Source organism: Leguminivora glycinivorella, chromosome 14 (assembly GCF_023078275.1).
Source record: "Leguminivora glycinivorella isolate SPB_JAAS2020 chromosome 14, LegGlyc_1.1, whole genome shotgun sequence".
Taxonomy (NCBI): domain Eukaryota; kingdom Metazoa; phylum Arthropoda; class Insecta; order Lepidoptera; family Tortricidae; genus Leguminivora; species Leguminivora glycinivorella.
This window is the reverse complement of record NC_062984.1, coordinates 5185867-5208239: the sequence shown is the minus strand read 5'-3', so window position 1 is coordinate 5208239 and position 22373 is coordinate 5185867. Positions and strand designations below refer to the sequence as shown.

Here is a 22373-nt window from a genome sequence, read left to right as displayed (position 1 = left end):
TTATTTTTAAATCGTGGTAATCAAAATCCTGTATGATTATTTGTAAAACTAGTTGGTATCGAATTAAAAAAAAATCTGCTTCAATTCAATGAAATTAGTAATACTGTAAATATTAGTTAGAAAGGCTTGAAATAAAATATATTTTTATGCAAATATATTAAAAGCATTAAAATAGTCCAATATTTTAAAATTTGACGCCCTTTCTACTGACAAAGGCAGTTGTCAGGTGTGATATATACTAGTGAAATTATGTGATAATCTGATAATTGTAAAATGGACAATGCCACACGCAAACAAGTGCCACACATTATTTTCATATTGTATACACATGTGCAAAATATGCTATTTTGCAGTTCTCGTTAATGGCAAGCTTTATTTTTGTCTCTGTACAAGTGTACATCAAACTGTCAGTGTCAAATGTCAACATTGTCACTTACGTAGATCGTCTATAACCTATAACGACTTTATGTATGCTCGGCAACAAATTGTTTTTATTGAAATCGACATCAATTTAGCAACGAAATGTCCATAGTTTAATTAAATATTAAGTTGTTAAATAGCTTCTTAGGATAAAGTTTTATTTTAGTTAAAAATAAGCTTCCGCTAGTGTCTTATAAAGATGGGTATTTTGGAGAAGATATCTGAGATTGAGAAGGAAATAGCAAGAACCCAGAAGAATAAAGGTGAGTTTTGGGTACATTTTTATCGCTGGGTTAGTTTTTTAGCGTTTTATTACTTATTGTTTGTTTTGTCAGCCACGGAATACCACTTGGGTCTGCTGAAGGCGAAGCTTGCGAAGTACCGGTCACAGCTGCTGGAGCCGTCTAAGAAGGGCGGGGACAAGGGCGAGGGCTTCGATGTGCTCAAGTCGGGCGACGCGAGGGTGGCGCTCATTGGCTTCCCTTCTGTGGGCAAGGTGAGTGCATTAACAATCAACTGCCTGCTAATAAGAATTACCTTTTAACAACAGACATGCATTCCCTTAGAATGTTTATAATGGAATAGCTTTACAAGATTATCCCTTAAGATAGTGTTCATACATATCAATTGATGATATATTGATTGAATAGAATTTACATACTGAGGTTTAACATTTGCTAAATGGTTTCCACAGTACATGCAACTTAAAGTGTTACCTAATATTATTATTATTATTATTATTTGTAAAGCAGGCAGGCAGTTGTAGTAACTGATAAAGCCTGTATCCAGTTGTGGGTAGAGGTTTCAGGTGTTATGTGGAATTAGCACTGTGCTTGTGCTTGTTGTGTTGTAATATTCTGTGGCTTTATTATATTTAAACCACTGATGCATGTTCAGCTGTTGTAAAAATATATGGTGATGCTGTAACTCAATTATGAGTTGTAAGACTGCAACCATGACAATATTGACAATTAACCATTTCATACATACCTCCCCTCACTACATTTAGTGCCAGTAGTGCCTAAATATAATAAATATCATAGCAACCTGACCCTTTAGCACAACTTGGCTTGTCACGCGCGAGTCCATAAGTCAAGCACGACTTCAAGTATGGACTCGCGCACAACAAGGCAAGCTGTGCTAGAGGGTCTGATGTTATATTCAAAATATTTTTTAATGAATAAAATAATGAATTTACCATCCATTTTTCCAGTCCACATTGCTGTCAACTCTGACGCACACACACTCTGAAGCAGCCAGCTACGAGTTCACAACGCTGACATGCATCCCCGGTGTGATCGAGTACCGCGGGGCCAACATACAGCTGCTCGATCTGCCGGGTATCATTGAAGGTGCCGCACAGGGCAAGGGTAGAGGAAGACAGGTAAATAGCCACTTTCTTTCAGTTTACAACTAGGCACACATACTTAGAAGCCTCCAGCTATAAGGTTACATCGCTAATATGTTTATAAATGTCTTTATCCCAAATCCCGGTAAGGGCATTTATTTGTGTGATGAGCACAGATATTTGTTCCTGTCATGGATCTTTTCTATGTGTATAAGTATGTATTAATCTATTTAAGTATGTATATCGTCGCTTAGCACCCATAGTACAAGCTTTGCTTAGTTTGGGGCTAAATTGATCTGTGTAAGGTGTCCCCAATATTTATTTATTTATTTATCCCTGCGGTGATAGAGTTCCACGGGGCACACATACAGCTGTCGGAGCTTTCTGGTGTCATTGAAAAGGAAAATGGTGGCTGGTTGTTGATAATGGTGATATCTTATTGCATTATTATAGGAGAAACATTTCACAACCTATTATCTTTTACTTGGATTACCAGGAAAGTGCTCAATTGACAATTAGACCTACACTATTTTTGTTACAATAATATTTTATATTTATGCCAAATATCAGATTTTATGATTAATCCAAAGTTTATAAAAATAGTCTCATAAAAAATATGCATAGCACAAACTCGATGAACATGCCCCCAAAAAATTTCGGTTTTTAAATAATATTCATATGTATTTAATGGCAATATTGGTTCAATAGTAAAAACTGCCTTGCGAGCGTTCGGGCCACGCTAGTGTAAAATACATTTGCACCGTAGTTTTCCGTATTTTTCTCACTAAAAAACTACTTTAACCTATCAAGTTCAAAACAATTTTCCTAGAAAGTCTTTTTATAAGAGTTCTACTTTTGTGATTTTTTAAAGCATATTTTTTAACATATGGCACATCACATCTACAACTCGGCTATGAACTGTTGATCACTGGATACAGGCTATACACGTGTTTCTTTAACTGCCTGCCTGCTTATTAAATAATAATAATAATAATATGGTTCAAAAGTTAGAGGGGGGGGACGCACTTTTTAATATTCCTTTTATGAAGTGATATATTTAAAATATCAATATTAGTCAAAAAATATCTTAGTAAACCCTTATTCATTTTTCTTGCCTATTTTTAACCAACAATATATCACGTGGGGTTGTTAATGAAAAAACAGCTGTCCCACTTTTGTCTGTCATGTGGGTCTGTCTGTGGCATCGTACTCCCGAATGGATGAAAACATTTTTTTCCATTTTTTATTTTTGCACTTTGAAAGCTGATTGATATACATATTGGTACCAATTTCAGTTCTAACCATGTTTCATTAAATTATCCACGGACGGACGGACGGACGGACGGACGGACGGACAGACAGACAGACATGGCAAAATTTAATTCCTAGTTGACTTAAAAATAGGCATTCTACTCGAACGTTGTTGTGACAAATTTGACTCCATATCCATAAGATTTAACATTAAAAAACCTACAAAATGAGAGCAGCACCATTTGTCCTAACCTATCATATAACTAACTAAACCTATATGCCACCAGGTGATAGCCGTGGCGCGTACAGCTGACCTGGTTCTCATGATGCTGGACGCCACGAAGCCGTACGTGCACCGCCAGCTGCTGGAGAAGGAACTCGAGAGTGTCGGCATCAGGCTCAACAAGAGCAAACCCAATATTTACTTTAAGGTATGTTTTTAACCCCCGACGCAACAAACGACGGGGTGTTGTAAGCTTTTCTGTCTGGTTGTTTGTGTGTCTGTCTGTGGCATCTTCTTCTTATCGTGTCGAGGTTCCTTTTTAGGGTTCCGTAGTTATAGTTTCGCCATGTCTGTCTGAGCACTAGAAAGCTGAAATTTGGTATCAATATGTAATCAATCACGCCGACAAAGTGGTAAGATAAAAAGTGGAAAAAATGTTTTGTTAGGGTACCCCCCCCCCCCTACATGTAAAGTGGGGACTGATTTTTTTTTTCATTCCAACTCCAACGTGTGATATATTGTTGGAGAGATAAGTATTTAAAAATGAATAAGGGTTTACTAAAATCGTTTTTTGATAATATGAATATTTTCGGAAATAATCGCTCCTAAAGGAAAAAAAAGTGTCCCCCCCCTCTAACTTTTGAACCATGTGTTTAAAAAATATGAAGAAAAAAAATACAAAAGTACAACTTTATAAAGACTTTCTAGGAAAATTGTTTTGAACTTGATAGGTTCAGTAGTTTTTGAGAAAAATACGGAAAACTAGGGAACCCTACACTGAGCGTGGCCCGACACAGTAGACGCCCAATAGGCAGCAGCATTAACAGCCATGGTTCTGTGGCATTGTAGCTCCCGAACGGATGAACCGATTTAGATTCAGTATTTTTTTTTGTTTAAAAGCTGAATTAGTCGGGATTGTTCTTAACCATGTTTTATGAAAATCGGTCCACTGTGTTTTAGTTCAATTACGTAAGTATTCATTCGTTGTTATATTTATTACGCTGTAAGAGCTTAGTGTTATTAATAAAGTTTAGCTACTTTCAGTGTTGATGGATATGTTTGTAATGCAGATCAAATGCTGAAGATAAGTCATGTCAAATCTTGCAAGAAAAAGATTTGATTTAATTTCTCTATGCTTGCTCACCGCAAATCAGTCTTGATAAATATTCTCATCAAGTTTTATAGCAGCTTAGCATTATTTTCTGAAACCATTATTTAAATCATACTATAGATTAATTGTTACTTAAAAATTATGAACAAATTGAATATGACGAATTTTATCTTGTTTACAGCAAAAGAAAGGCGGCGGTCTCTCCTTCAACTCGACGTGTCAGCTCACTAAAGTGGACGAGAAAATGGTGCAAATGATCCTTCACGAATACAAGATATTCAATGCAGAGGTAACATTACTTTATAATTAATTCCTTCATCTTGTATTGAAAACAAAAGAAGAAAAACAAACATTACATACAACCAAAGACATATGTAACTCCGTATAGACGGATAAAGTCTAAGAAAAAAACGTATTGCTAACTTGATATTATACGGAGCGTTGAGAACGAGCTGAGGGAATATGGATTGAGCTGGAACGAGGCCAAGGCGGTGGCTCAAGATAGAAAGGCGTGGAAGGATCTTGTGGAGGCCCTATGCACCTATTGGGTGCCTTAGGATATACAACAACAACAACTTGATATGTGTTAAAATGTCAAATATTAATATTAGCGCCATCTAGCCGAGCGTTCCCCAAAAGTGTAACGCCATCTAGGCCACCGTACCTTTTTTTCTAGGGCTTTGAGGTACGTTTTTTTCTTAGACTTTATCCGTCTATACGGAGTTACATATGTCTTTGATACAACTCAGGGTCCTTGTGCATGAAGCTGACCTGTAGTAGATCTTTTCAGTTAGGCTTTGTAAAAGTACTACCTATGTCAGTGTTATTTGTTAAGTTTAAAATATCTGGGCGACCGAGCTTCGCTCGGTTCTATTTTATTATATCACGTCTTTAGATAAAAAAAAAATCTCTTATAAATACAAAAATAACTTAACATTAACATTAGACCGACCTCGTACGACTGAGCTACGCGGAGCCGATGCGCGGTCGGCGAAATTAACGACTATATTTTACGTTTACTAATAACGCGAAAGAAAAACGCATGAAAACTCGAAAATTCGCGTTTTCTGGGATCTAAGGCTATCTTAGATCGATTTTTCACTCCCCCCCCACATAACAAATTTCAGCGAAATCGTTAGAGCGGTTTCCGAGATCGTCGGTATATATATAAATAAATAAATAAATATACAAGAATTGCTCGTTTAATAAGGTATAAGATAAGATAAGATTAAGCGCTTTTGAATAAAGCTTTTCTATTTTATTCTATAAAGAAAAAAAAAACGGAAAGAACAAATTAACAAAGAACTTTTCCCTCTTCTGGTCAGACAACGTAACTTTTCCAGCAATCTTGGTGCAGCATTGTCGCGTGAACGAAAGAGGCTAGATTGTTTTATAAGAATGTTTTTTCTGTAGGTACTGTTCCGAGAAGACTGCACGGCGGACGACCTGATAGACGTAATCCTGGCTAACAGGGTGTACCTGCCCTGCATCTACGTGTACAACAAGATCGATCAGATCTCCATACAGGAGGTCGACAGGATCGCTCGCGAACCCAACTCTGTTGTCGTCAGGTAGGATTTACATCTCTTGCTAAAATACCGAGCTGAGAATAAGAGTCCACACAGACACGCCATCTGCCATCTGGAAACACGGTTCCTAGACAAGTTGCAGTTGTGTTGCGGCCCGTTTATATGAGCCCGTGATATATTTTCTGGGCACTTGCGCCCCGTCTGTAGCCGTGATTGAATTATATTATACTCTTCAAACATACTTTTTTATTTTGCCACCTTTTTCTACAGAAAAAGTGAGTTTGCCAGAGTATATAGAAATTCATAAAATGGAAGCTTATAAGATGAGATTCATAAAGTTTATTTATTGTATATTTTCCGTGCAGTTGCAACATGAAGCTGAACCTGGACTTCCTGCTGGAGACATTGTGGGAGTATTTAGCGCTCATCCGCGTTTACACCAAGAAGCCCGGCCAGCCGCCGGACTTTGATGATGGACTGATTCTTAGGAAGGTATGTCAATAGGCTACTTTCCTCCTAATCAAATCACCTTTTTTTTTAAGAACTGTCAAAACAATTTTGAAAAACTATCTAAAGTTGCTATGGAATTACTTAAATAAATAAATAAATAAATATTATAGGACATTCTTACACAGATTGACAGAGGCCCACGGTAAGCTCAAGAAGGCTTGTGTTGTGGGTACTCAGACAACGATATATATAATATATAAATACTTGTATACATAGAAAACATCCATGACTCAGGAACAGATATCTGTGCTCATCACACAAATAAAATAATATGAAATCGAATTGATTGATGTCACGGTCAACCGATTTACTTTATATATTTCTATCTGATTTATAAAATATAAATTAGAGTTAAAAATAACTTCTGTCCCTGTTTTTCTTATATTTATCTGATGTTTTATTTCGTGCACGGTATAAAATATTTTATTTTAAGTACAGTCAAGTTGCCTATAGCCGGGTCCACACCACACAGAGCGAGGCACGGCGCGAGGCATTGTTCTCACGCGGCATGCGTCCATCGGAGACGTGCCTCGGCCGAGGCTGGTTGCTTCTCCGAGCATAACGCGCGTACTGCTTCGGGCAAGACGTCTTCATATAGCACGTTTGTCGCGCGACGGGGCGGACCTGGCTAATAATGTTCTTTACTTTTTTGTATTTTATTTCCTGTTTTTTGTATCACACCAGCGGTGCACGGCTATGGGCAAATCAAGGTCGTTCATAGATTGCGCTCGAAATATACCTCGATTTACCGCATTGACTTAAATTAGTCTCCGACCGAAACATGCTTTCTGGCCGAAACCGAAACTTTAAAAGATTTGTTAAAATCGCCAAAAAAATTATAAAATCGCTTTTATACTCATCCTAACTAGTCCCTACTCATAGTTTTGTATATTTATGTATTTTTTTAGTTCACTATTAGTCATTAGTTATTTTTTGAACTCCTTATCACCTTAACAGGAACTTTTAAAAACCTGGAATAGTGAAGAAAGAAAGAAAATAATGTTGGCTTCGTCAGATCGGAAGTATATAAATTCCAACGTTAATTTCCAGGGTGTAACCATCGAGCACGTGTGCCACTCGATCCACCGCACACTGGCCGCGCAGCTGAAGTACGCGCTAGTGTGGGGAACCAGCACCAAGTACTCGCCGCAGCGCGTCGGCGTCGCGCACACCGTCAACGACGAGGACGTCGTGCAGCTCATCAAGAAGTAGGCGAGTATCTGTCGTGTACCGCTACACGACGCTACACGACAGTACTGTGTGTACCAGCACCAAGTAGGCGAGTATCTGTCGTGTACCGCTACACGACAGTACTGTGTGTACCAGCACCAAGTAGGCGAGTATCTGTCGTGTACCGCTACACGACGCTACACGACAGTACTGTGTGTACCAGCACCAAGTAGGCGAGTATCTGTCGTGTACCGCTACACGACGCTACACGACAGTGTGTACCAGCACCAAGTAGGCTGTAGTACTGTGTGTACCAGCACTGTGTAAGTAGGCGAGTATCTGTCGTGTACCGCTACACGACGCTACACGACAGTACTGTGTGTACCAGCACCAAGTACACGACAGCTGTACAGTACTGTGTGTACCAGCACCAAGTAGGCGAGTATCTGTCGTGTACCGCTACACGACGCTACACGACAGCTGTAATACTGTGTGTACCAGCACCAAGTAGGCGAGTATCTGTCGTGTACCGCTACACGACGCTACACGACAGCTGTAGTACTGTGTGTACCAGCACCAAGTAGGCGAGTATCTGTCGTGTACCGCTACACGACAGTACTGTGTGTACCAGCACCAAGTAGGCGAGTATCTGTCGTGTACCGCTACTGTGTGTGTGTACCAGCACCAAGTAGGCGAGTATCTGTCGTGTACCGCTACACGACGCTACACGACAGCTGTAGTACTGTGTGTACCAGCACCAAGTAGGCGAGTATCTGTCGTGTACCGCTACACGACGCTACACGACAGCTGTACTGTGTGTACCAGCACCAAGTAGGCGAGTATCTGTCGTGTACTACACGACAGCTGCAGTACTGCGTGGGACAACAGAACCAAGAAGTAGGGGAGTAGCTATGGTATAGTCTGTCGTGTACCGCTACACGGGAATCAAAACCTACAGGGTGCTTCCCGTGAACTCAGAATCTTGAAATTTGGTACGAAGCAACGTCTTATAGCATAGATAAAGGAAAAATTACGAAAACCATAAATTTTTAGTTACATCACATAATATTTTTTTTTTAATAATTTTAACCTTACTACCCATTTCCTCATAAACGCGTAGAGGTATTAAATTGAAATTCATACCAAATACTCAGGTCTATAATACCTTTAAGCTGTAACAAAATCAAACTTCTATGTCAACGCAATCAAAAGAAACAGCAATTTAAGCTGCATATTTTGAAACTCGCAAGTACTCGCAAGGGAATCAAAACCTAAAGGGTACTTCCAGTCGACCTAGAATCTTGAAATTTGGCATGAAGCAACGTTTTATAGCACACATAAAGGAAAAATTCCGAAAACCTTAAATTTTTAGTTACATTACAAAATATATATTTTTTAATAAATATAAACTTATTACTTTTTTCCTCATGAACGCGTAGAGCTATCAAGTTGAAATTCATATCAAATGCAGGTTTGTACGGAACCCTCGGTGCGCGAGTCCGACTCGCACTTGGCCGGTTTTTTTTTATTAATGTATCTAAATTCTAATCAATGAATTTTTGTTTACAGGTAATAAATTCTATGGGCCCTACTAAATAAACGAGCCTTTTTTTGAACCCTCTGATTTATGGTATGTTTACATTAGTACTATAAGTTTCTTATGAGCTATCAGTCTGTCATACCAGTCGTACGGTCGAGTTCACAAACATGTTTACTCGCCAACATGCAAAAAAAAAAACGATTGACACGTTTTAATCACAATAAGGTCGTGTAAGGTCAATACGGATAAGTGTGCCATACGCGGATAAGTGTATCCGGCCTTTTTACTCATTGTCACAGGTGTTTTGTTTTTGCTAGTTCATACTTTGCTGCTTGCTACTCATGATTAGTGGAAACGTATGAACTCCTAATAAACACTGATCGTTGTTTAAACAGACCAAATGTGAAGGCCAGACGCACTTTTCCGTGACGCGTTTATTCGTATTGACCATATACATTCATTTTATTTGGAATAATTAATTATTATAGAATTGTTTGTGAATTCCATAGCAATTAAGAAACTAGTAGTATTGGAAAATCTTAGTAAGGCACTGTTTATAATTATTCGCCGTGTCTCTTTTATTTGTACGGGAGTGCTCATATCTTTGTTCGTTTTTATAGTCGATAGCTCATAACTCACTGGCTCGCGGTGGGACCAGTGCCTTATTACAGATTATGTAGTTAGGTTCACATGGAGTTATTTTTTCTCATATAGGTACAATATACGTACGAAATTTTACAGAGTATCGCATATCGTAGAGATAGCAACATTTGTATTGTAACGTTTAAAATTGCGTACACTTTTTTCCTGCATAGAGTCATTTGATATAATAGAAATAGTGGCCATATCGTATTATAGTGATTGAAAAGGGGCGACAATACGATGTTGCCACTTTTTAATTTCTACTTTTTTTGCTGTACAAATGTTGCTATAACAAAGCACGATATTCATTAAAATATTGGGTACGTTATAGGGAAAAAATTAAACAGTGACCAGTGACCTAGCCTTACTATACTGTCTCTACTACGGCATAATGGCATGCCTAAAGGTATAGTGTAGTCAGAATGTGTTATTTGGTTAACTCGGATTGTATAACTAAATTGTACGCACTATGCCTTCGACTATCACAGCAATAATGCTATTATTTTTATATAAATTATTAAATTAGTCAACTCTGTGCCACTTTTGGGCGTTTTCTTTTAAATGTTTATTAATTTTGTTATATATAACTATAAGCAATGTAACTTGGTGACTGTTATTTATTAAAAATCTGGCACATGTAATGGTATTATGTAAAGATTAATCTATTTTGACCCTTTGAAACTGATAGGAGATAGCAGCTACAGCCTTCAGCATCAACCTTCATGTACAGCTTGGCAAAAAGAGGAGAAATCAAAGTTTTTTTTTTATCATAGCAACACTTACTTTTCTCTTACAAAAGCTCAGACGAAGGATACTATAGACTTGACGTAAGCGTACACCCGTAAGGGACAGATATAGAATAATGGAGCGAATTTAAGAAGTACTTTAAAAATGGCTGACAGTTTAAACCACCATAAACAACCTACGTAATTTGGGCGGATAATAAGCTTGACAAGTCACGTACTTATTGTTTGCCACAAACTCGTTTGTGGCAGCGGCTCTGTCACTCTTATTATAATTTGTATGTGACCATCTCGTTCGGTAGTGGTATTATTATTTGGCTGTCTAGTCTATAGTATCCTTTGTTTAAGTACAAAAGTGACTCAATAGTTGCCACATAGGTACAAAACGGTTACGTAGACGGTGGCGCCTCTATTGCTTATTTTCTACTCCTTGTCTAGGCTGTACGATGTTGGTAAAAATTTAAGTCAGAGTTGCCTGAAATCTTTATCATAGAAACTTGACCTCCAGTTGTTGAGTGGTGTATTAAAAATGTAGTAAAACTTTATATTTATAAGGATGTTTTCGTTTTGAAATGCTAGGGTAGATTGTTTACTGAAAAGTAGATTAGTCATGAAAGCTGAGTGATATCGGTTTCACATTAGTTTTCCAACTTTTCCAAACGAAACTTGCAAGCACGTAGATTCTGGCTAATGAAAGTTGATCCCGCAAAAACGAGTCAATTCCAAAAGTTTGGAGGTGGCAACACGTTGATTACATGGATTAATTATTTATAATTTATTTTCAGCACTTATTTTAATACTTTTTATGGTATTTATTCATTATTATCTATGGATTACGCTGTTAACTTTTACAGAATAGTACATTACGATACAAGTGCGTAAAAAAGGAAGCTCGAAACGAGTGACGATAAATTAAAACACGACCGAAGGGAGTGTTTTAAATCGACACGAGTTACGAATTTCCTTTTTGCACGTGAATCGTACGACGTTTTTCAGTACAGATGAGCCTCCGAAGTTTCGACCTGGCATATAATGAACCACTTCTCGAACTAGTGCGTAAAAAAACGACCATCTGTACTGAAAAATCAGGGAGTATAGAAGTATAAAGGAGGAATATCTGTCGAAGTACAACAATCGCAAAAATGACCGGCTGAGGCCTTGTAATTGCAGTTACAAGTCTCTCCGCTTGGAGTGCATGTCTCGCTCAATGATCAGCGATGTGACATGACATTAGACGTTCTTTTCTCTAGGCTGATTTCGTCAGACTGAACAAGTCAAGACGTAGTCCCGTGGTAGTGCGCTGGCTTCGTACGCAGATGTTCTCGGGTTCGAATCTGACAGCGATCTTTTTGCTTTTTGTTTTTTTTTTATACATTAATTTTCTTTTTGTGTATTTTTATTTGTGTTTATTTATTGTTTTATTCAGACAAATGTTAATTTAAGCCCTTTAACATTGTTTGCCCCATGTTAGGATTCTTAGGTAATGTTGTAAGTCTTGAGAATGAAATTTCGAAAAGTAGTAACAAAACAAAATATTTTTGGACATTCAAAAAATAAAAAAAATTGAAGAAAAATATTAGTAGAAAAAAATAAAAAAGATCTCATCAGGATTTGAACCCGGGACCTCTTGCTCCGTAGGCGGGGTGACTACCGATAAGGCTAAGAGATTGTCAAACCCTTATCTCCCTGCTATTGCAGCGCCACCTATCTTCTTTTTTATATGTGCACTTCTGATACTTAAAGCTTTCGCTCCTCATATTTCTAAACTCCATATGAAAAATCTTTAAAGTGACTGTCACACTGACAGATGATACACACCGATGACAATCGATGATATGACATCCTGAGTTGCTGTTTAAAAAAATACTGGGATCAACTTTCATTAGCCAGACTCTAAGTTAAACTGACTTTACACCTGTAAGTTTGAAGACGCAACTAAAGGTAAGAGTGTGTGGAAAATATCTGCATCTCTTTCTTGCATATACCTTTGTTTCAAAGCTTAAGTTTTTGGGTCAACCAGGGATCAGCCGAAGTTTTCAAAGTACAGACACCTCGCTCTTTTGAATCCAATGAAGAGGCACACTGACAATTTATCCCGCCAGGCGGCGCCTGTGCAAGTGTCTAGGCATGTCACTGTCATTCATATGTAAGAGAAAGAAAAAACATATCTTCTCGCTCTCACGTATGAAATTCTTTATCTGTGCAATGCAAGTGCAAGGAACTAATAGGGTGGCGCCATCTGTCATAACCTTTGAGTGTGCCTCCTCATTGAAGCGTAACTACAGTGACAGAGAAAGAAGTTCGCAATTTGTGAACTTGGTATTCGCGATATGCCCTCTGACTGCGACCTGTGACGTATAGCTGCAAAGAGGCCGAAAGACTTTATCCTTAAAACATTATTTAAATAATTACCTGTATCCAACGCAAGCAATAAACATAATCACGACTGTTCAAGAGTTATCATTGTTGTATATACTCAATTATAATTTAGCAATGGAATAAATAGTTTTTTAAAAGTGCATAATTGTTTTTTTTTTTACCTGGTTTAGAGTGGTACCTAAGGTCAGTGGCGGGGCGTGAAAAATTTCATTGGTAAAGCCGGAGGGGTTTTTGGAATCTGTTTTATATGGCCTTCTACAGATACTAGAGAATTTTAGGGAACCCGTTGGGAATCGAGTTGTATCGACGCTCCGCCACTGTAAGGTACCTACCTAGTTGTACAGTTCCGATTACAAGCAGCTATGGTATGTACCCTAACTGCACTCAAGTGAACACGTGCCAAGTTACAAATAAACTTGATTTCAGATGTGTTTCAGATCATTTTAGACATACCTCCTCTATTGTCAATGTACTTTTTTACAAGTAGATGGGCCATAAATGTGTTCAAAAATTAGAAAACTAGTCTATTTAGATAGTTAATTTATTACTTTCTCCCCCGTACCATAAAATACTTAAAATTAATTAAAATGTAAGTATAAATACAAGAATTGCAACTATTTACGTTAATATAAAAGTGGTCAGTGATTGTGACACAATAGTATAGATAGACCATCTTGTGACTCCAAAGGAGGTACACGAAGGTCACGAAGTAATTGTATGAAAACTCAGCTATTACTTTACAAGTAATTAAGGTACTAGAGAAACATAAATCATCAACACCTCAGATGGTCGTTTGTAACACTCTGAAAAGGTCACTCAATAGTCACAATATCTTCTACCACGTTTTATAAGGAGTGTCTTTTAAAAAGGGCCTATATGAAATTCATAGAGCAATCCTTTTGCAAAAATCCTCCTTTGGAGTCCAAAGTGTTTATTGTTTATTTGGCCTCCGTGAGCAGTTCAGTCTCGACGTTGGCGAGCGCCCACTTGTGCTCGGTGATCTCGAGCGCCTCCCATTCGGCCTTGAAGGCGGCCTTCGGGTCCGGAGGCATGGCCATGGCCGCGCCTGACATCTGCTCTTGCATGATCTTTGACTGGTCCGCGGCTGGAAATAAAACAAGATTTTTTTATCATTTTGAGTGTTGTGATAAAAGGATTTTTATGGACATAATTATGAATGGCTATAGTGGCTATACTCTAGTCAGAGTCCTATGTGATGCTAAATAATATGTATTTACTATTTAGCATCACATAGGATAGGACTCTGCTAAACTGATTTTTTTTTATCAATGGGACAAAATATGTGTCAGTTATATCATGTAACCAGTTCACAGTCCAGATTTTACCAATGTTAGTACTATTTTGCCGCTTTTTCCTACGGAAATGACTTCACAGAAGATTGTTAAAACGAGTTCAGAGGGTCTGCCGCCACCTTTAGCTCTAAAAATCTAAGATGTCACGCTCACCGCGAGCACTGTCTTCCCCTACAATGGTGCCACGACCATATCCGGGCTCCGTCTGCTACGGTATCGTTGCAGACTGCATTATAGGATCTGCTCTTCAACAACCGCACTGATTTTTTTTATCAATGGGACAAAATATGTGTTTATCATAATATGTAACATCACATAGGATCTCTGCTAAACTGATTTTTTTTTATCAGGGACAAAATTTGTCACCATCATAACCAGTTCACAGTCCAGATTTTACCAATGTTAGTACTATTTTGCCGCTTTTTCCTACGGAAATGACTTCACAGAAGATTGTTAAAACGAGTTCAGAGGGTCTGCCGCCACCTTTAGCTCTAAAAATCTTGCCGTTTTTGACTCAGAAATCAGTAGGACTCACCATTATTCTCTCCCAGTACAAGTGTGTAGATGGTCCGCAGGCCGAAAACGTTGAGGAAGTACCACGAGGCAGATGACACCCAGGAGGCGTCCAGGTACATGAGTTCCACACCACGCTGTAACATTGGCTTGAAGCGAAGTGTCAGCGGGAAGGGCACCTTGGCTGTAAAATAAAGAATTTCTCAAATAGCATACAGAATCATTTATTTGTCCAACATAGGTGTACATAAGTTGTTACATTACATTTCAGTTCAGTTTCACTATGTGGCGCCTTACGGCATACAAATTTGAGAGCATGCATGTCAAACTATAAATTAATAATTACCTACATAATTATATTCTAAATATTCAGAAGTCTTTATCATCTAAGAATTCTTTTATAGAGTAGTAACTCTTTTGAGCTAACAACAATTTTAAGGCATTTTTAAACTTGTTAAGTGGTAATAATTGAATATGTTGTGGTATTTTGTTGAATATTCTTGGGGCCATTCCGACTACATTTTTTTGGAATAGCATTGTCTTGGGTACAGCTGAATGCAATATTTTTCCTTGTAGTCGTATGCTTTTAAAGCTTAAGAATAAATGAGAGTTACATTTGACAAAAATACACATTTCATAAATATACAGACTAGGAAGTGTTAGGATCTTAAGATTTTGAAAGTAAGGCTTGCACGACATAGCATGTAAAACTAGTTCAGATTTTAATTTGGATATAGTTCCATGTCTCCTTATTCTAGCAGGTAAATGTCTTTTGTGTTCTGATAGCGACTGTTGCAGAATACCATTGAATATGGCCATCAATTCAAAGTGTGGATAGTAGTTGGTGTAGCATTTTGTAAGGAAACTTCACATCCAACAGAATTTTCAAGCTTTTATTCTCATATTTGTTTTACAATTGAGATGAAAATTTGTGTGCAAATCAATCAATACCACTAATAATATTGATATGAACATGGGAAGTCTGTGATAAAACAATGCAAAATAACCAAATGACTTTTATGCAACACAGGAAGTGGCAAAGCAGGCCAAAGGTAATAGCAAATATGAAGATAGAAAATCTTTTATATTTGAAAATGTATTTAGTATTAAATAGTGTAGAAGTGTATAGATGTTATAGATAGACGGTACATACTTGTCAGGAAACCACTGAACATCCAATTGATCCAGCCTCCGATGATGATCATGGGCAGTACATTGGTCACATTGCCCTTCAGCATGTCCGTCATCATACTGGGGTCAGTCATGGGATTCTGAAATCAAATCAGTAAAGACAGGTAATTAATGGTTAAGTCAAGAGGTCATTATGGAGCTTGTTTAGCTGATACCATGGTTCTAAAAATGAATGGAACAGTGTTGCTTTTAAACTTAAATACATTTAATTCTATGACACTGAGTGATTCTTTATTTCTAATACACAGACTGCTACTTTTTTGTTGTTTGGTTGACCACTACAGGTTCCTTTCCCACACAACTGCCTAAAACACTAATATGAACACAGGTGTTCCAAATTATCTAAGAAAGTAAGATCCCTGCTAATTTTTTTGGGAAACAAAGAATCTTGAAAAGACCCTATTCTCAAAAAGAGAAAATAGATGTTGTATAAATAAATAGGATTTGTGTACCTGTGATGCCGGAGCCCTCTTCTGCACCTTGAAGTAGCCAGTCTCCTCGTTGTTGAACCAGTGGCGGCGCATCGCGAACGACTGCCGCGGGAGGTATTTCCCGTTCTCGCGGAGCAGCCGCGCTCTGATCATCACTTGACTGCAAAATGTTTATACTTAGAAAATTTATTATTTTATTAAAACAATCCAAGAATTGTTAAAAAGGACTGCTTTGCACAGAGATTGGCTATGATACTCCGGCTAGCAAAATAGCTACTGCGCTTGTGCGTTTATTGGCGTGAGACATAACTCATTAACAGTCGGTCATACTTTGAGGTTGGAAAAAATTGTATTTTGAAGAATCCGGAGTATGTAGCTATAAAGCATGCTGATAATACTTACCTGTCCTGAACCTGCAATAACTCGATCTTCTTTTGAGAAGATAGAATAATAGAAATATAGTGTCGAACTATTCCAACTAAAAAGGTGATTATTACTATGGGAAGAAACACCCATCCTCGTATATTGGGATCTAGCAGTAATTCTGCCATCGTGTGGGTAAAGTTAGTTTATAATATCAATTACAATTTACAATTAAATTATAGCTTTAATACAATAAAAGAAATTAAAATCGATAAATTTTAGTTCAATCTCACTATCTCACACAAATGACATGACAGACTGACTGACAGTTGAAAGACATGTCAGAAAAAAAAAAAAAAACATAAAAGACATTTAAGCTAATCATATAGACGGTGGGTCATGAAAAAAATTTATGAAGCTATTTAAGCTCAATATCAGTTCTGACGTTTCTTTCTCTTTCGTATCTTTCGTAAATAAATGATCTACCGCGTTTGGCGGCAGGTTTCGCCGTTTCGTAAGTTATTAGGTTTATCGATGTAAGTAAGTTTTAGGAAACTGCAATATTAAATAAGAGAGCTTATTTTGCTAACTATTTTTTTTATCTTAGAATGCCGCGAGGAAAAGCAACCGCAGCCACCAGCAAAACTACAACTGCACAAAGTAAAGTGAAGAAAAATAAATCTCTATGCAAGGATGAAACCAATTTAGAAATAAAGGCAGAAGGTCAGGAAATGGAGCCCGAAGAAGACTTGACCTATGCCCAAAATAAAAGTCCTAGTCTAGATTTAAGCAAGTTCAAATTTGAAAAGAAACCTCACATCAAAATTGAGTATGAAAAAGAATCTCCGGTCAAGCAGGTACATTTATCTCCTTAATTGTTCTTAACACTAGTCATTGTGACCTTTATGTTTGTTTATTATTAAATTGAATACAAAGAAAATGTTTTGATCCTTAAACATTTTTTTTTCAGGAAACTAAAGGCCTTTGGGAACCACCCCACTGGCAGGACTTTCTACTGAACCTGAGAAATATGAGGGCTAATAAAGACGCTCCAGTGGATACTATGGGTTGCCACATGTCCTCCGATCCTAAGGCACCCCCAGAAGTAAGTTTGTATGAAAGTGCCATCCTTGCATGTCTACATTTTTAGGGTTCTGTACCAAAAAGCCATTTTTAATAGCCTACTGTGTATACTGTGTCCCACTGCTGATCAATGGCTTCGCCTTGGTTCCTTTTCTCCACTCGTCATGGTTCTGTGCATGCTCCTTCCAGCCACCACAGGTCCTGTTTATGACCCACCAAATTTAAATTAGTTTGACACTATTTACAAAAATAATAAATCTATAAATGAGACAATAAGCAAACAATATTTTTAACAGGTGATAAGATACCAGCATCTCATTTCTTTGATGTTATCAAGCCAAACAAAGGATCAGGTTACATTTGCGGCTATGGAGCGACTTCGAGAGAGGGGACTCACCATAGACAATGTGCTGAGCATGAGCGATGATGAATTAGGCAAGCTGATATACCCAGTGGGATTTTGGAAGGTAACAACATGCACTTCTCTTTTTGAATTTACATTGACATTGTGGTTACAGTAAATGGGAAATAATTTTCTTTAAAAATAGAAGTTGTAGAAAGTAGTGAGGTAGACCCCCATTTGTCTGGATAAATTTGTATTGTTTAGTTTTAAAATCTGATCGTAAATATATTTATAAACAGACAAAAGTGAAGTACATAAAGAAGACGACACAGACCTTGAAGGAACAGTACAACGGAGACATACCAGACTCGGTGGAGAAGCTTTGCAAGCTGACTGGAGTTGGCCCAAAGATGGCGCATATTTGCATGAGCGTGGCTTGGAACAAGGTCACCGGCATAGGTAATTTTTTATGTTTAGTAGCTTTTGATATGGTCAATGGAAAATGTTTTTTTTTTTAACATATGAAAATTTTATTATAATTATGATAATATATGAGACATAGTTTGCTACTTTTCTGTGTTATTTTAGTAACTCACACTCAATAACATAAAATATATGCTCACACTGGTAATATGTACTCACATTTTACCCTACAGGTGTGGACACCCATGTGCATAGGATTAGTAACAGGATAGGTTGGGTGAAGAAGCCAACAGCCACCCCAGAAGACACCCGCAAAGCCCTGGAGGCTTGGCTGCCTTTTGAACTGTGGGGTGAGGTCAACCACCTACTTGTAGGCTTCGGACAAACAATCTGCCTACCCATTGGCCCTAACTGTGAAGAGTGCTTAAACAATGACATCTGCCCTTCTAGAGGAATAAAAAAGTCACCTAAGAAAGCAACTCCCATAAAAGTGAAAGAAGAAATTGATCCATTAGATATTAAGATAGAACAAGCTGTAAAAAAAGTTTTGAAGAATTTAAAACTTGAAGATGGGATAACATTGAATGTTCCAAATGCAAAAGCTCCAAAAGTGAGAAAAATAAGCCCCAAAAAAGAAATTGTCATAAAGGAAGATAGTAATCAAGAAGTAAATTTACAGATTCCTGAATGTGAATCAAAGCCTAAGGCACAAAGAAAAAGAAAAGTTACTCCTAAAAAGGCTGTGCAACAAGAAGTTATTGAAAATAGTGCAGACAATTTAGCAGCTGATTCAAATTCTGAGAATTTACAAAGGAAAAGAAAAATAACACCAAAAAAAGCTAAAGAGCTAGCTGATGTTAACACCATAGAAGAAAGTTTAACAATACTGAATATTGGTGATAAAAAGGAACCAAGGAAAAGGAAAGTTAAACCTGCAAAAGAGAGTAAACAAACTGATAACAGTATAAGTACAAATAGCATTGACATTAAAGCTCCACCAAAAAGGAAGATCACTCCCAAAAAAGCGCAAATACAACAGAATAATGATGATGATGATTTTGTGCAGCCAATCTCAGTAGAAGTAAAAAGCAATGTGGAGAAATTGACTAAAAAACCACCAGTCAAACGTAAATCACCGAGAGTGCAAACTAATACAGATGATATCCAACCCACAAGTAATAAAACTGGTAGGAAGACAACTAAGAGTTGTTAGAGCATTAGCTTAACATTAATGAGGAGGCGCACTCAAAGGTTATGACAGATGGCGCCACCCTATTGAGAGCGAGATGATATGTTTTTTTTTCTCTCACATATGAATGAGTGACATGCCTAGACACTTGCACAGGCGCCGCCTGGCGGGATAAAATGTCAGTGTGCCTCTTCATTGATAAAGAAGAGTTTAAAAAACCACCTAGCAATTGTAAAGTTTGAATCAGTGCTAGTTATCATTGTTTTTGTGTAATTATGGATCATAAAACAACCTTACCTCAATTATGCAGTTACCTAATTATAATTACATTGCATGTTTGTTAATTTCGATTTATTGTTGTATAATTATATTAATTATTTCAATCAATTATGTTTTAAAATAAACAATTGGTATTTTATAATACTTTATTTCAATGTTTTCTCCTACCAAAGTTCTTCTTAGATTTTTCCTTTTTTGGTTTGCCAGGTTTGCCTGATTTTGCCTTTGTCCTGGCCATGTGTTCTTTCTTCAGGTGAGATTTCTTCTTATTTTGTATTCTGTCCAACTTGCTTTTCATTTGGAATACTTTACTCTTCTGCATCTTCTTCTTGGCTTGCTGCATGAGCATATGCTTTAATTCTTTTTTAGATTTTGGTTTTTTATCATCTTCATCTTTGTCATCATCTTCCTCTTCCGCAGCAGATTCCACTTCAGTGTCAGAGCCCATGCCAGGAACACTTTCTGCCGAAGTTTCTTTTGGTTTCTTGACAGATTTCTTTTCTGTTTTTTCTTGAGGTCTGTTCTCACCTATAACCAAGTCTTTCTTTTGTAAAGTGTCTGATGACAATTCAACTATTTTAACATTAACATCATCATCTTCATACTCCTCTTTGAGCAGCTGTTCAATGTCAGGTAAGGGTCTACTGGAAACTACTAGTTTTTTGTAGGATTCTTTATTCTGAAATATAAGCAAATTTAAAATATAAGCCATACATTCATGAACTAAAATTAGATAACTACTGTCCTCATAGAAGCTATGAACTATGGTCTAAACTACCAACCATCCATTACTTTATATAAATTAAATTTTTTTTAAATAAAATATACTTATCTTAATGGTTTTGGTAACGCGTACCAGTTAAAGCCAATCACACAATATATAAGAAGCTATTATGGGACAATGGATTACTTCATTTTATAGCATATTGCAGTTACACAGATATAAGAAGTATTATGATTTTAGTGATAAAATTATCCCATGTTCTATGATACTAAAACTCTCTCAATACTAATTTCTAGATCTATAGTAAAATCATAAAAAAATATTTTTAGAAGGCATAAATATGTTGATATCGTGTAAGCACTGACCTCTTGTTTTATTCTTTTCTTTTCCTCCTTCAGTAAACGCTGAATTTCTTCTTGTGCCTTTTTTTTCCTTTCAAGTTTTCTTTTACGAAAACCACACAAAAATTCCCTGCGAAAATAAAATTGTTAAATCAGTGTTGTAAGTTTTAACCTTCAATTAATTAATAATAAGCATTCATGGCCAATTACTAACTTTCTTTGGCTTTCGTCGAATACTAAGGCTATTTTTTTCTTCTTATCTTGATTTTTGCTTTTACGTTTTCCCATTTTAAGTTAAATTTCTAGATTTAACACAACAACAATTATAACCTCTGAAGTGGTGTGCCAGTGAAACAATTTTGTTTTGACAGAAGATGAGATGACACTTGGGCAGCATAGGGTTGACCCACCACAATTTTATACCGGTTTTCTAAGTATCGAATACTTTAACTATTCGATTTTCCTATGTGATAAAACCTTTAAACATAATTCTATGGCAAATAACGCTGTACATTTTAATAATGTATGCAGTTGCATTAATAAATTGCTTTCCACTTTCAATGACTAACTGTTGTGTTATTATTACGGCAGTTTCTAAAAATACATTTCAGAATATGAAACATTTTTATTTCAATTACCGATTTTTGGCACGGCTCCATAACATTTTCAGAATTCTTGCCTGTGATTGGCGGAAGCGAGGAATTAATAGTTTTTATGAGCCACTCTTCCGCCAATCAGCTCGCAAGTCCACAATAAAGACGGACTCATCAGCAGCATGGCTGTCAGTATATATTTGAAGCTTGAACGATGCGCTTCCTCTCGTTACATCGCTTTTTTTTATTTGTGCATTTTGACGAAAATGTTATCGTACGTGAATTTTTGTGCTATGAAATATGGAAAAATTTGGGCGCAGTGACCTGAGACCGGCCTTATTTTGTAAGGTGAGCCTCAAAATATGTATGAGGAGTGCTAAAAGCGTCGTAAAATATTATATTAATTCATTTACTTGGATGTCTAAGCGAAAATCATGGCACCAAAAAATCAATCGGAAAGTCACTACGTATGTGTCTTTCGACGTAATTTAATTTAAGCATTCTAAGGTAAAGTCTTGAGGTCTTTAATGCCCCCGTGATGTGACCACGAGTACATTAATTGCAGTAATCGATACTATTCTGCTAGCTCGGCCATATGTTATGCGTGAAAGGGTCATGTTACTTACCGTTACTATTTCTAGTCAATTGTTTTGATCTACTTATTTTGGTTTTATAAGACTGTGATATCATAGACTAAACTGTTGAATGAGTACAGATTAAT

General features: G+C 37.0%; 5 protein-coding genes across 7 annotated transcripts in view; 3 read left to right on the top strand and 2 right to left on the bottom strand.

The window, feature by feature from the left end:
- The first annotated feature begins 422 nt into the window (after positions 1-422).
- On the top strand, positions 423-10594 carry LOC125233289 (developmentally-regulated GTP-binding protein 2). 2 transcript variants are annotated; one of them, XM_048139248.1, is made up of 9 exons: positions 423-683; positions 756-916; positions 1634-1804; positions 3307-3450; positions 4535-4642; positions 5767-5924; positions 6248-6374; positions 7443-7600; positions 9132-10594. In XM_048139248.1, the coding sequence occupies exons 1-9, from the start codon at positions 620-622 to the stop codon at positions 9133-9135; spliced, it is 1095 nt and encodes a 364-aa protein (XP_047995205.1). In that variant the 5' UTR covers positions 423-619; the 3' UTR covers positions 9136-10594. The 2 variants fall into 2 exon arrangements, with proteins under 2 accessions (XP_047995205.1, XP_047995204.1); XM_048139247.1 differs by having other exon boundaries at positions 7443-7604.
- A 2797-nt stretch (positions 10595-13391) lies between these two features.
- LOC125233328 (ER membrane protein complex subunit 3) lies at positions 13392-16970 on the bottom strand. Its single transcript, XM_048139299.1, has 5 exons — positions 16717-16970; positions 16336-16474; positions 15846-15963; positions 14715-14876; positions 13392-13971 (listed from the first exon to the last, which is right to left on the bottom strand). Exons 1-5 carry the CDS (start codon positions 16863-16865, stop codon positions 13805-13807), a joined length of 735 nt encoding a protein of 244 aa, XP_047995256.1. The 5' UTR covers positions 16866-16970; the 3' UTR covers positions 13392-13804.
- A 188-nt stretch (positions 16971-17158) lies between these two features.
- Positions 17159-20074, top strand: LOC125233277. Of its 2 annotated transcripts, none has more exons than XM_048139227.1 (6): positions 17159-17191; positions 17285-17534; positions 17648-17782; positions 18057-18227; positions 18403-18562; positions 18760-20074. In XM_048139227.1, exons 2-6 carry the CDS (start codon positions 17286-17288, stop codon positions 19737-19739), a joined length of 1695 nt encoding a protein of 564 aa, XP_047995184.1. In that variant the 5' UTR covers positions 17159-17191; position 17285; the 3' UTR covers positions 19740-20074. The 2 variants fall into 2 exon arrangements, with proteins under 2 accessions (XP_047995184.1, XP_047995185.1); XM_048139228.1 differs by having other exon boundaries at positions 17159-17213.
- A 52-nt stretch (positions 20075-20126) lies between these two features.
- LOC125233278 (nucleolar protein 12) lies at positions 20127-21432 on the bottom strand. The gene is made up of 3 exons (XM_048139230.1): positions 21274-21432; positions 21084-21189; positions 20127-20673 (listed from the first exon to the last, which is right to left on the bottom strand). Exons 1-3 carry the CDS (start codon positions 21345-21347, stop codon positions 20146-20148), a joined length of 708 nt encoding a protein of 235 aa, XP_047995187.1. The 5' UTR covers positions 21348-21432; the 3' UTR covers positions 20127-20145.
- A 427-nt stretch (positions 21433-21859) lies between these two features.
- The window catches only part of LOC125233147 (TATA-binding protein-associated factor 172), a 67898-nt gene continuing 67384 nt past the window's right edge, over positions 21860-22373 (top strand). Inside the window, 1 exon segment of the mRNA XM_048139027.1 lies at positions 21860-22000. The gene's annotated coding sequence lies outside the window, so the exon portion shown is untranslated.